General features: G+C 37.2%; 1 protein-coding gene across 1 annotated transcript in view; it reads right to left on the reverse strand.

Moving 5' to 3' along the window:
- Positions 1–14985, reverse strand: part of LOC126484136 (nucleoporin SEH1) — a 154858-nt gene that overhangs the window by 44114 nt on the left and 95759 nt on the right. The window contains exons 4-7 of the mRNA XM_050107517.1: positions 13091–13324; positions 12856–13010; positions 12515–12731; positions 8397–8465 (exon numbers count right to left, since the gene is read on the reverse strand). Of these exons, the coding sequence (XP_049963474.1) occupies positions 8397–8465; positions 12515–12731; positions 12856–13010; positions 13091–13324 (675 nt within the window). The remainder of the gene's footprint in view (positions 1–8396; positions 8466–12514; positions 12732–12855; positions 13011–13090; positions 13325–14985) is intronic.

The following is a 14985-nucleotide window of genomic DNA, read 5'->3' on the forward strand; positions in this document are numbered from 1 at the left end:
CATTGGAGGGGGAGTGTTCACTGCAGGTGACAAAAATATTGCCTTTACTGAGGTCGAAGTTGAGTGTAACATTGAAGTTATCTGGTTGCATATAGGAGACCTACGTGAAACCAAGTTAATTGTTGGATGTTTATACCAGCCATCCGATTCTGCTGTGATAGTGCTAGTCATTTGAGGAAAGTCTATGGTCATTAGTGCGTAAATATCCAGATCATGCAATACTTGGCAGACACAACTTGAACCTATCGAGTATAGACTGGGATGTTTATGGATTCACTGCAAAGGGTACAGATAGACAGTTGTATGAAGTTCTATTGAACACATTTTCTGAAAATGTGTCTTGAGCAGCCAGTTCAGCAGCCCAAATTCAATGGAATTATCTTATACCTTGTAGCTACAAATAGGCCAGACCTTATCGACAACATCAGTATAGAAATGAGGATTTGCGATCATGATGTCATTATATCAACTATGGTTAAGGGGACAATAAATCAGTTACAATGGTTGTGAGAGTGTTTCTGCTTGAAAGAGCAGATAAGCAGTTATCATCATCTCACTTAAGGCAGTGAACTGACATCCTTTACTGCCAGTAAAGATGGACATACAGCAATTATGGGCAAAGTTTAACCAGATTGTAAACAGGCAAAGGTTAGTAGAGATTCATGTGTCTGTGAAAAGATTTATTCGTGAAGCATACAACTATATCCACTGTCATACCTTAGGAAAAGATTGGCAGAGAACCTGAGAAAATTCTGGCCCTACAAAACATCATTAAGTGGGTCTAAGGCTTCCATCCAGTCACTTGCTGACCAGTCTGATGTGGCAGTTAAAGAGAGCAAAACAAAAGATGAAGTTTTAACCTTCATGTTCAAGAAATTATTCACAAAGGAGAATCGTACAAACATAATGTTGTTTAACCATCGAACAGACTCCTGTATGGACGACATAGTAATAAGCATCCCCGACATAAAGAAACAACTGTTGAAAACAGATGGAATCCAAATTCGGTTTTACAAAGAGTACTCTACTGCATTGACCCCTTACCTAGCTTGCATTTATTGTGAATCTCTCACCCAGTGCAAAGTCCCAAGAGACTGGAAAAAAGCGCACATGAACCCTGTATAAAAGGAGATAAAATAATGGACCTGCAAAATTACAGACTAATAGCCCTAACATCAGTTTTCTGCAGAATCCTCAAACATATTCTCAGTTAGAATATAATAAATTTTCTCGAGACTGAAAAGTTTATGTCCATGAATCAGCATGGTTTTAGAAAGCATCACTCATTTGGAACTTAGCTCACCCTTTTTTTAGATGATATACTGTGAGCTATGGATGAAGGGCAACAGGCAGATTCCACATTTCCACACTTCCTGAAAGTGTGACATGGTGCCGCTTTGAAAGCTGTTAAAGGAGGTATGAGAATATGGAACAGGTTCACTGATATGTGAGTGACTTGAAGACTTGTTAAGTTATAGAACACAGTATGTTGTCCTCGATGGCGAATGTTCATCAGAGAACAGTATCATCAGGAGTGCCCCAGGGAAGTGTGACAGGACCGCTGTTATTCTCTACATACGTAACTGATTTGACGGACAGGATGGGCAGCAATCTGCAGCTGTTTGCTGATGATGCTGTGCTGTATGGTAAGGTGTCAAAGCTGAGTGACTGCAGGAGGATACAAAATGAATTAGACTAAATTTCTAGTTGGTGTGATGAATGGCACTAGCTCTAAATATAGAAAATTTTAAGTTAATGTGAATGAGTAGGAAAAACAAACCTGTAATGTCCACATACAGCATTAGTAGTGTCCTGTTTGACACAGTGAAATTGTTTAAATATCTGGGCAAGTGCTGAAAAGTAATCTGAAATGGAAGGAACATGTAAGGGTCACGCTAGGCAAGATGAATGTTGACTTTAGTTTATTGGAAGAATTCTAGGAAAGTATGGTTAATCTGTGAAGGAGACCACACACAGGATGCTAGTGTGACCTACTGTTGAGTACTGCTCAAGCGTTTGGGTTTCATACCATGTCAGATCAAAGGAAGATATTGAAGCAATTCAGAGGCGGAGGTGCTAGATTTGTTTCTGGTAGGTTTGACCAAGCGCAAGTGTTATAGAGATGCTTAGGGGAAAAATGGGAATCCTTGAAGGGAAGGCGACATTCTTTTTGAGGAACACTATTGAGAAAATTTAGAGAAGCAGCATTTGAAGATGACTGCAGAACAATTCTACTGCCTCCAATCTATGTTGCACGTAAGGACCACGAAGAGTGTGAGCGTATCAGGAAAGGAAATGACTAGTGGTGGTATGAGGTACCCTCCGTCACGCACCATATGGTGGATTGCATACTCTCTATGTAAATGTAGATTAAACAAAATCAGGAAAAATTGAAACAAGGACCCTAAAAGCAATTAAAAAACCACCCGATGCTACTTACTTGCATTGCAAATCCCATTATGGTGGAGTAGAAGACAGAATGCCAATGGCTCTCTGTCCTGAACATTGTGGGGTTGAAGGGTTGGAAGTGCTATGACACCCAATAAGAGTTAAAGGCAGCTGCAGCAAGACAGACAGAATGCATGTAAACTATTTATTACTCCTACTAACTACAGCAGTTACAGGTGCATGCTCTCATCATGTAGCGTGTCCTGTTGCCGACTCGTGGCATCTGTATTCCAAGGGCGTGGACAGGTGTAAATCTCAAGGCACATGGTGAAGTGACGCTGGGCTGCAGCGCATTATCTGTGTGGTAGCATGGTGGCCTGATGGTGCTGATGTACCAGGAGCTGAGTCAGCAAATGGCAGCCAAGGTTCCCACAGCCTGGATGGTGGTGACCAGCTAAGTGTGGAATGCTGAGCGGCTGCACAGAGGTAGGGTGGCACAGTGCCCAGCACTTAGGATCTTGATGTACAAGAGATGGGCTAATGAAAATGATGGTCATCCAGCAGATGCTGGAGCTGTGGCAGCTGGTTATGGTTGCTGGCTCAAATCTCTGCCTCACAGCTTCAACACTGACCATAAATAACAACCCAGTGACTGACTGGTTGTCTGGTGGCAAAGGAATGCAGCGCTGGTTGGGGCATTGCTGTGGCAAAGACTCACTATGAGACCCTTTCTGAATGTTGATCTAACATGTGGAATTTCTGCATGTCGTCAGTCGTCAGCTGAAAGCCTTCAGGACAGCAACTGGAACACTGGGTCGCAAATGCCCTTGGCATCACGATGTGCCACAACATTAGTTATAATTTGTTGCTAGTATACGACCCTAGACTGGCAACTTCTGTCTATTAATGTATAATTTGACTCATTTCACATTCCTGAAAGCTCTCCTTCATGTCAGGATTTATGGAGCAGGATGTGTGAATGAATGGATAAATGTTGCAAAGAACTTTCTCCTAACTGTCACTCAATCATGGAACTGTGTCTTTTTTATGTCATATTTCAACCCTACACCAAACTGCACTTCACAACTTGTCATAAAAACTTGTTTTCAAAATTACTATGATCTTCAGTATGCTGCTCTTGTGTATTAGGACATATAAGGGTTCAAGTTCCTATATTCTGAAAGTTACCTCTTGCCTATTCTCATCTGTTCCCTCTCCGCTCCGTCCCCCTCCTGCACCAAATAGTTTCAGTCATAGAAGAGGTGGCAATTTTTCCATCAAGTCAACTCTGAAGTTTCCACAAGCAACTATGGACACTACCTCATGAACACTATCTTGTACTTTTTGCAGGTGCCCCCTGTAGCAAGTGCTTAGGCAGTCTCAAAAATGCATCTCAACTACTATCATTCTGATGGGTGCACACTTTTTAAACTAGCTCTTGAGGCCTAGAATCATGAGTATCAAGATGGACCTTAAAAATTAAAAAGCTTTTCATGTACACGTTACTGACCTGTTAAGTTATCATCTGGGCTATGTCTGGTATGGAAGAATGATGGCATTTGATTTGTAAACTTGTGTCATCAGCAAACATTGCTGTCTTTCTGACCTGCAAAGTCGGGACATCATACCCCACTTATGGGTGTCCAGGATCATATTTTTATTGTTGCAATTTCAGCATTTGTAACATTATTTGTGCATGATAATGGCCTAAACACCAAAATTGCAATAGTAAAAATATAATCCTGGATACCCTTAAGTCAGACATGATGGCCTTCAACATTAATGGTGTGCTTTTGGGTACGGGGAAGAGATTTTCCATGGTGTAAACAAGTTTAATAAGCTCCACCAAAAGAAAAGTTGACTACTATGTTATCAGTACTATGTCAGTAAATAATCAGTATTCTGACCTTTATAACAAGGTGCTGAGGCGAACAAGTTGTACCTTACATCAAAGGTAGTCAAAATTTCCTATAAATAATAGCATGACTACAACAATACTTCACAACCTGGTTGGAGTCAAGGCACCAAGTACAGATAATAATCTAGCTCACAGCACTTTAAGACGACAACTGGGTCGGTTGTCAAAGTATCGAAAAATGGAATGAACAAGTCATCTGACCACCCAAAATCATAACATAAGCCTGAGCAGTCTATGTTCTTTCAACAGCTTATACAGGCTGTGAACCCATTTCACAAGAAGTCTTCAGAAGATTACTTTCCTCAATATTTCCATATATTCCTTCATACTAAGATTAGATTTATTCCTATGTTGCAAGTTGTCAAAGTGATCCTCAACTTTCTTCTATGGCAGTTCATGCATGCTAGAGGAATTCCAGTAACACCAAATTTTAATTTTCCCCAAGTATAATTTTCTGTTTTATAGCTACAGAATTCTTGGCAAGGTCAAAGATCTGTATTAATGTAGCATCTGATGTGGTGCAAGTTCTTTTTTAAAGAGCTATTTATAACTGTAATATTCTTCTTGATGTTTTCTCTCTCTTTCTCCTGAGAAACCCGATTTGTTAAAATCATGGACTGTCTGAAGCTCTGTGTTTGTTGGAATTATTGTGGTTATTGTTAGTTTTACATTTGCAATGGATGTTAACCTTCAACCTGCAGCAATTAACTTTTTCCATACGAAATTTAATAATGACAAAAAAAAGATTCATACAATTTGGTAATATGTGTGGAATATGTAATATCTTGAATCGTTGGTAACTATTACCACATACAGCACTGCAACACAATATCTTTTAAAAGTACACATATACAACTGCTACGATGTGGAATGTAAGCTTTGTATTTTATGGACTACACATTTGTGTGTGTGTGTGTGTGTGTGTGTGTGTGTGTCGTGCATCTGCTAGTTTCAGTTCACCCAAATCTTTGGTCTGGACAATCTAAGTGGAGAGTACGGCCTGGACAGTAAGTGGAGAGTAATTTGAACAGTGAGCTTTTTGTCTTACTTCTCAATCTCAATTAACTGACTAACACTCTTTGTTGAGAACACAGAGGTTTGGTGCTTCACTCAGCAATCACAAGCACAAGCACAGTCCTACTAGTCACCTCTCACTGTTGAACATTTTCTTATCAGATATGAGTGGCAGCACATATACGGGTTCTAAAGGTGGGGCCATGTAACTACATGTGGCACTATACTAATCAAGTGGCTTGTCCACTAAGTTTGACTGTCTACGCCTTCCTGATGTGTGACTTTTTTGGTCAAAAGGTCATAATTTTGAAGGTATGAACTTCATTTGCTATTGCTTTATCATGCAGACTGTCCAACTCACATGTCTCACTAAAGCAGCTTTGTAATACACAAATTTCCAAACACTCTTACATGTAATCAAATTTCTCTTATCTGCATCTCAAGTCCCTTGTGCCTCTTGGCTTACTGGTTCTAAAAAGGAACGTATTTAAGCTCGAACAAACACATTTATATCATAATCCTGGAACGGATCTTTTAAAAGTTTCTTATTGCACAGGTGATATTCACTTATTTACAATCCTATGCAGTCTTCCATTAGAGGCCACTTGAGTACGCCAAGCTAAGTTCCCTCTTTGCCTGCTGCTACGCCAGCTGAAACCAGTCAATACAATGCAGTGTGTATGTGAAGGTGCATTTTGACAAGTTATTTGTTAAGTTATTTGTGTAAGTCAGTTGTTGGTAATCAAACCTGTTAATGTATTGCGGCTGGTTTAGATGAAGTTACAATGAATTCTTCATGAAGATGGTACTGAAGTGGAAGATCAATCATTTACATGTTTTCTGGTATGTATTACAGAGCAAAAATATTATTACCGGTTAGAAACAGATTATGATCTAACACTAACACATAATTATGATGCTAGCAAAGATACGGACTAACATATCACTGCAAGTGATAGTGATAGGCCAAATTCAATAAGAGGCAATGGAAGCACTGAAAGTGAATTCCAACTTCCTCCAGGTAAGAAGCTTAAAGTCTTGTCATCACTGTGTTTGATGACAACACACAAGAGAACATATATAATGATTATCATATCAGAGATTTCAACACATATGAAAAGCTCTTGAAAAGATACCCTAAACTGAAGACTAAAAGGAATATTAAGAGCATATTGGACTATGTGGCGAAGAAAAGAAAAGCCAATACAGTTTTCAAAGGAAATTGTACTCTGCAGTTCTATGTCATCAAGCAGCATGTAATGACAGATTTTGGTGAAGTGTGAGAATGCAGTTCTTCCATTCCTTACTGGTATTTAAAACACCGGGCACTGGGAGTAGCCAGAAATCTCCAATGTACCAACTTAACAGTGTCACTGGGATTTTTAAATGATATCATTTCTGCTTTTGGTTGTTAAAACATTATTTATTGCAATTGCAATTTCAACATGTTGCATTTTTAAGCATTGTGGGATGTTGTAATCCGCTCAAACAATCTAAAGCTGTGTCATGCTCCTATGCAGAATTTGCATAAGGTGTTGTAAATATATCAGCTGTTCCTTATACATTATAGAGCTGGTGAAATAATGATGTAAACACTGAAGTTTAAATTCTGTGTAGTAGTATCCAGTTACCACATATCCACATATTCTACATGAAATTCACTGGGATGTATTACTAACTAGAAAAAGGAGTTTAGGATAACATCACACACACACACACACACACACACACACACACACACACACACACACACAGAGGTAAGGATGATGAGAAATAAGAAGAAGAAGAAGAAGAAGAAGAAGAAGAAGAAGAGAGAATTCAAGCATCTCAAACATTTGTTGCTGAAATCAACAGGCGTACCAAGAGAGAAAAGATCCAAATGAATTCTGTATGGAACTGTGATTAGAGTCTGCTCAACTATGAGCTTGCTTTCTACAGAACACTATCCATGTAAGGGGGAAAGAAACAATGTCTTGACATTGCAATCATTTAATAGTGCAACACACAGCTACACAATCGATGTTGCTATATCAATGGACAAATGACTGGCACACAAACACTATATGTGTTTCCAAGAACCAGATGGAAAGTATGAACTCTGTGTGTCAAGGGAACTATAAAAGCAGTGCCCTCCAAAGTCTTCGCACATCCAATTGTGAGTAAGATGATGGCAAAAGAGCACCTGAAGACGTTTTGTTCTGTCAGTTTTGAATCCACATTTGGCAATAAAGTCATTAGTATTTTGTGACTTTTGGACTTAAGACTGAACAAGTACTACTGAAAGCTTACTGAGGAAAAGATATACTTTTAAAAATCATATGCACAATCTCTCAAAGTTTATTTCTTCAGGTAATAAAAAATATATACCACAAGAATAACAGACTTTCTTGAACTAAGTTCTAGGAACATTCAGGCAATATTGGTGACAGATTCTTTGTCATGAAAATGCATTCTATCATTTACAGTCACTTATGTCTGGAAGTGTATAGAGCAATGCTTCGTTATGTATGGCGATACACTGTCTATGATATTGGTGAACCTGTGAACACATTGAAAAGTGTAACTGACATGGTGTTCAGCACTGATATTACTGAATGTGCAGTTATGACGTGATTAACTCGCTTTTCCTCACCGTGCATTTTGCAGTCATTCAGATCGCTCTGAGAATGTTTTGAAAGTCCTCACTTGCATTTATAGTTGAAAAATGTACATCGCATTGGGCTTCTGCAGTGGTATCTAGAGCACATTTGCAGGGTCTTGCATGAAAATGACACATACCAAGATTTTGCAAAATACCGCATCTTCATTCACAACCACCAATACATTAATGCAACAGAAGCTGCTGATGAAGAACTAGTTTTTACATCACGTTTGTTTGAGAACCAGTATTGTAATGGAGCAATGTACACAATTATGTACATCTATAAATTTGCAAGACAATTACAATTTCAATTATATTCACATTTTGATCTGGTCTGCATGTTAGTATTAACCTCTGTGGCTGTTCCACGTGAAACACAAAACGTAAATTCCATTTCTCTCATTGTCAACACTACATAAGTGAGATAGAGCTTACCCCCTATGCATTGCGGTGCTCCCAGGGACTCTCCTAGTGTTGGCTGGAGCTTCCTCTCTCCGGTCCCCTCTGAAAATGGCAAAGGAAAAGTGCGCACACAGTACATAGCACGTGTTTTTATTTGTATTAGCGTTTACACACATTTGTATATCTTGGTATTCACCTGAACTGCACATCAGTTGCTAGCTATTAAAAAAAAAAAAATAAATCATCATCAGGATCATCTGAGGGAACTCACTTCCTCCTTTGTTACACAAGAAGAGAGCAACTGTGGCCTTTGTTGACCGATTACGTCAATATTTGATCGTACCAATGTAGATTTACAAGAAACCTGAATAATAAGGAGATGACCAATAGCCTTGCTGCTATTTGCTTCAGTGGAAAACTTTTACATCCACTTGATTATATACATTTTTTAATCAGCAGTGTAATTAATGATTTTAATGTTACTGCACCTCACCTTAGGACTGGAACAATAATGTCAAGTACAGCCTAGGGACACAAAGTAAACTTATAATTAATTTAGTAAATGATTTTGTCTGAACAATATTTATGTTAGAAGAAGAGGCATCTACTTACCAGTCACCAAATCCAAAGCAAAAACAACTGGAGCACACTGACAAATAAATTTAGAAATAAAACTGAATGTCACTCTTTTGGAATTTGTTAAACTTTTTTCATCAGAATAAAGAAGACAAAGTGCGTAGAAACTGAAGAAAATCTTTCTACAAGGCTTGGGTCAGATGACCCAGAGTACAAGTAATGAATAGGGAGCAACAATCAACTACTAGCTGTTATTATTTGAGTGAATAATGGAATTTTCATCATAATTCTAAGTCACTTGCAGGCATGTCACTTCATCTTCCCTAACAAATTTCAAGATGTAAGTTACTGTCAAAATCATTAAAAACTGTGGTGAACATAGGTGAAGTATTTTTCCATCTTTATTCAACCAGGCAAGGTAACATTGTATCCCTTTTAAGAACTGTGCAAGTTATGATCAGAGCTAGTATTTGTTTATTTAACGTACTCATACAAAAATATCGGTATTTTAAGCAGAAAATACACATAAATGTAGTACAAAAATAAGATTAGCATTTGACACACACTTTTTAGTTGTACATGACAAGTATTACAATAATTTCGTTCATAATTATCTCCGATAAAACTGTTTGTAAATCACCAACAGAAAGAATAATGTCTTAAATGCTGCTAAATCATTATTCTCATTTTTCTTTCATGCAACATCTCATCTCAATGAAAATTGATCCTGTTTATACTTATCAGAGAAGGTAACAACCGAGTTCCAAATAAGAATTTCACATGCAACTTAGCTAATAATCAATTTATAGAAAAGATATGATCATGGGGAGACAAGTACATACTAAATGACATACACAGAAACACAAATGTGCAAAAGAAGTACAGTGAGGAAAAACTGAATTAAAGTGTCATGCAATAATTTTACAATGATTTACAAAAGAACCTAATGTAGATTAAATAGTAAAGCTCTGGATATACACTGTATACAATTCAAACTCCAAGTAAAACACTCAACTTCTTATTTCAACAATGTACACAGTACGAAGAGGTAGCAGTGTCAGAAGCACTAATTTGAATACATTCAATAATCTTTAGAATGTGTTATCCTCGACAAAACTGTTTTAAAACTTTCAGTTTCCACAGAATCTGATACTAAATTCCCAAACACAAGACTATGAAAAGGGGTCCCTAATCAGTAAAAACAATTCTTCTAAGAAGACCACCAGTTCATGTCAATTAGGCTCTCATATATATTGCACAATTCCTTCACAGTGTTGTTTCAGTCTGTAGACCATCATGAAAATTGTATTGATTATTTACAGTCATAAATAGAATTTCAATGTGGAGAATGACGACAGAAGGGCATTTACTTACAAAACTTATGAATATATTCTGGGTTATGAAAAATATGTTTATCCATAGGAACTAACTACTTGGGTATGCTAGTGCTAACTACTTTGGCAGCTAACTACTTATAACATAAGTAACACTCATGCTCATACTGCTTCTCTAAGAAACTCTAGGGCAGATTTTGTTTAAAAGATAATGCTGAATAATGAGGGAAATGTGTAAAGCTAACTGATGGTAATATGATACAATTTCCGTAACATGCTGACCCATACACACTGTGATGCCAATAAATATTAAGGCATTACATCAAAAATTTGCATGTATATCTTTACATTATGCTCAATGATGCTACATATTTATTATTTATGTGATCATAACAATAGAGGTTAAACTACAAATACAAGTTTAAAGGATCAAAATCACTAATGTAAAAAGAATACCAGAAATATTGAAGTATGTTTTAGCAAAACAAAATTACTGTCAAGTGTCTAACAAAATAACAGAGGATTAATATGCCATTTTATTAAATGAAGACATGAATAAGTGCAGGTTAAAGGGGAAATAGGATACCAATTGTGACGTCTCAAAGCATAATGAACTTTAGAATAGCTTGGTTCCTGTTCCGTCAGTGCCTGGAGACAGACAAGGATGCTCTCACATCCACTCCAGAGCAGCAAATTTGTTTATATTTTGCAGAAGCTATTATTTTGTAGAAAAATATTAACTACAACACAAGGTTTATATGCCTGGAGTCATTCCATTATATGCACACCATTTTAAAGTTGCTCTGTTATCCATGGCAGTATAAATTATTTGAGCTCATATTTTGCATATTATTGCTCTGTACCTGCGCAAAATTTCCAAAATCACTGAATCATATACTACTGTCCTCAGAGTCCAGAGTTTCATGCACTGGGAAGGCTCTACAATAGTAATACATTTGATTGTATATCCTTTAGGTGAGTTAGAGCTTTCTTTCCCTCCCTCACAGTAAGCACAAAATTGCCAATAAAAACAATGAGTTAATTAAGAAAGAAGACATCCAGAAAACAATATACAGCATACATAGACTCAAAGCTCATGGATACCCGATACTGAAATGCCCTGTTGGTCAACTGCAGTTCTAGCATAATAGATTAGCCATTTAAGTCTCCATTTCAGCTAGTAGCAGACGATGTTCCCTGCAGATCAATGTTTTTGTTTCTAACATTTTTCATCTAAATACCATGAACAAACAAACCTACAACTGCCTTTTCAGGGCAGCACATTTCAACACAAGTGGTTTCCATTTACTGCAGTGTGGTGACAAACATTAAACTTGCATTCTATAAATAAATCTGCTGAAGAAAGTAAATAAAATGGAAACAATTCTGCAAATGGCACAACTCAAAATAACATTTAATAAATGTATTACCCTTTCACAATGATACTTTGCATCAACCTGACAAATAGCTTTATACTCACTCTCCAGAAAATCAACTGAAACACACTGCAGGAGATAAAATTCCAAGGGGAATTTTTTTCAGTGCTTTTATCTATGCAGACAGTGGTCATTTGCAAAATCAATTACCCATCAAAACTTATTATTGGAGAAAAAATTAAAGTAAAATGACTTTTTAACAACTACATAGTCACTTTTTATCTTGCTAACTTCTGTCTAATTTCACAACTACAAAAGATTGACTGAGATTTGTTTTCCTTCTCTACCCCATCCCTTCTTTCTCATTATCACCTAAGACATTTCAGCAGCTGTTTTCTTCATGCAGCAACTTCCAATTACAATTCTTTTCATTCTAATAGTGACACTAAAATACTTGTTACTGTTCAGTTATATGGAAGCAGTGGGTGCTGCAACTCATCCACCACATCAGCAATAGATCTTACGTTCATTAGCAAATTTGACACTGCTTTAAAAATCACAGGTAATATGTTCAATAATTAAACCAAGACAGATTAAGTGACTGCAAAATGAAAGAAAGAAATAAACCACCACAAACGCATAAAAACGGTTCCTGATTCTGTATCAAAGAAGATAGAAGCACTTTTGCTCTTTACAAGAAAAGATCTGAGAATCTCCTTTCACAAATAAACCTACCTTCTCCAGCGATCAAATTATTGCAGAATAATGAACAGATCTGCACAATACACTTTTACTCACAATGTATGTGACATACTAGTGCTGCCGAATATGGCTTGGGTTAGATATTGTGCCAAGCTTGTAATACCTTGCAGCACTGGTCTGTTGTGCTGAGCCACCACCAGAACCACTACCTCCACCACCAGCAACCAGTGCTGCTCCTGCTAAGACTGCAACTGCACCGACTCCTGGTGAAACTCCTGACAGGGCTGGTGTCGCCTGTGCTGGTGAGGAGATGTCTGTCTTCACTTGTGAACCGTCGCCTTTCAGTACAGCCACGCATTTCCACTCTGATGCAAAATTAGCTGCAACAGTTGAGAATTACACATCATGCCATATTCTCAATCTTCAACAGAAAGAAAAATGAAATTTAAGGAGCATTATATTAATAGCAGTTTTCAAGATATTATATATATTTTTATGAAGTACCTTTCCACAAACGAACACAACAATCATCTCCCGAAGAAGCCAACATAGTTCCAGTAACATTCCAGCAGACACGCCACACTGTTGAGTAGTGGTCTTCAAATTGTGCTTGCAATGAGACTTCCAGTTTTGTTAAACCGCTCTGGGTACCTTTGTCACTGGTAATAAAGAAACCATTACATAAAAATAGAGGGGGCCAACAGTACATACCCTACTAATTAATATTCAATATACTCACGGTAAGGGATTAAGTTTATAAATCTGAACATCTTTTGTTGCAACTGCAAGCAAGTGGTAACTTCTCCCAAGATTTGGTGCAAATGCAATATCATGTACTGGTTCTGTTACTGTAGATAATGTTTCAATTTTCACCCATCTCCGGCTGCATTCATTATATTCATAAATGAACACCTTGCCTCCAGATGATACAGTTGTATCATCACTCCCAACAGCCAACATAGGAGGATGTAACCTGTTACAGGAATACCACACATATCAGTGTAAACAACAGCAGACTATAGTCAAATATTAAACAAGTTTCACAAAAACTGGGCCAAACAGAAAAAAGTGCACATCTTATTTCTATTTGGACTTTTTGTCAAATAGAAATTTGTCCAGAAAACAAAGAAACTACTCTCGCATCTATATCTCCAAACCACAAGTGTCCAGAATGAAACCTACACAGGTAAGCTATTACTACAAATTTTTCGACTATGTCAGTCACAGAGCAAATTTCATTGAACAAGCTTTATGTTTGCATTGAAAAAATATTTTGTAGGACAGGATCTCAAACACACCAAAATAAATTGGTGCAAAAGATTTTCCCTTAAAAGAACTGCACTTTATTTGTTTATCTCAGTGACTGATTCAATAAGAGTGATACTATGAAACTAAAGCCTTAAGGTTCACCATCTAGTTGGTACTATGATTTTTTCCTGTCACCTGTGACTTCTTTCACCTCTCAAAATTATTTATGTGCATGGAAAAATTCCAAGACATACACTGTAGTCCAAAAGTCCATGTTAAGCTGTAGTTCCCCTTGTACGTGGCTGAGGTAGTCAATTCTGTAGGTCCGTGTCTAGTAAAGCACTGCAGCATTCAAACCAACTGTCAGGCTGATGTCTGTTTTACATATTATAAGTAATGAAAACTTTTTACACTAGGTCCCAAAATGAGCTTAGTTCAAACTACAAGTCTAAAAACTGTGTGGCTATGTACGTAAACTGTATATAGGATCCTACTAGTGCTAATCTCAAATGCATCATACCACCACCATCACCAGTCCTAGTAACAGATGATAAAGAGCCTCTCTGATTAATCTGACAAAATTAAACACAGAACACAATCACACTTCACAAAGCAAAGAAGTTAAGTAGAGTGCTAATGCACCATCACAAACAATTGTTATTTGCTATTTTCTTCACTGAGAAGATAAACAGGTTCGTAAAAAAATATATTTTGCATATAGAAAAGCAACACTTACTCCTAATGTGGTTCGCTGCTAAGTGAGTATTTGCAACTCTCAAGAACAAATTACAGACCAGATACAATACAGAACCCAATTATAATTACATAGAACCTAGACAAAGGGGAGAGAGAGAGGCATAATTTACATAAGAAAACAGAATAAAATACATTAAGCATGTCCTTGTCAAGTATTATTTGCAAACATTTTATTGATTGCTAATATAAGGGGGTGTGACGAGTACAGTGACAAAGTTCTACTCAGTAAAGGAACTGCCATAAGAAGACAAATAGTGTGGTAGTGTCGGGGGAAAACAAAATTCAGCTTCCTCAAAAAGTCCTGGCATTACAAAATCTTTGTCATATAACCGTTAACACAAAGTTATACACAGAAAGAGTAGATTTGGCAGTGGTTGAAAATAAAATACAAACGGTACCAAGACTTCTGACTTCTACTGATTTGGAGCTGTTCCCTGGGTTTAAGAAAATGCTTGCAAACACAAGGGGTGATCAAAAACTAAGGAGTGAAACATACATTTTATTTTATACAGTGAATACAATCAACTTATAGTACATACATTAGGTTATTTTTCAACTTGGTCTCCATTTTGTTTAAGCGGTTGCAAGCAGTTGTCACTTCATGGGACAATATGCATATACCTTTCTGCT

The sequence above is a fragment of the Schistocerca serialis genome, chromosome 6 (assembly GCF_023864345.2).
Source record: "Schistocerca serialis cubense isolate TAMUIC-IGC-003099 chromosome 6, iqSchSeri2.2, whole genome shotgun sequence".
Taxonomy (NCBI): domain Eukaryota; kingdom Metazoa; phylum Arthropoda; class Insecta; order Orthoptera; family Acrididae; genus Schistocerca; species Schistocerca serialis.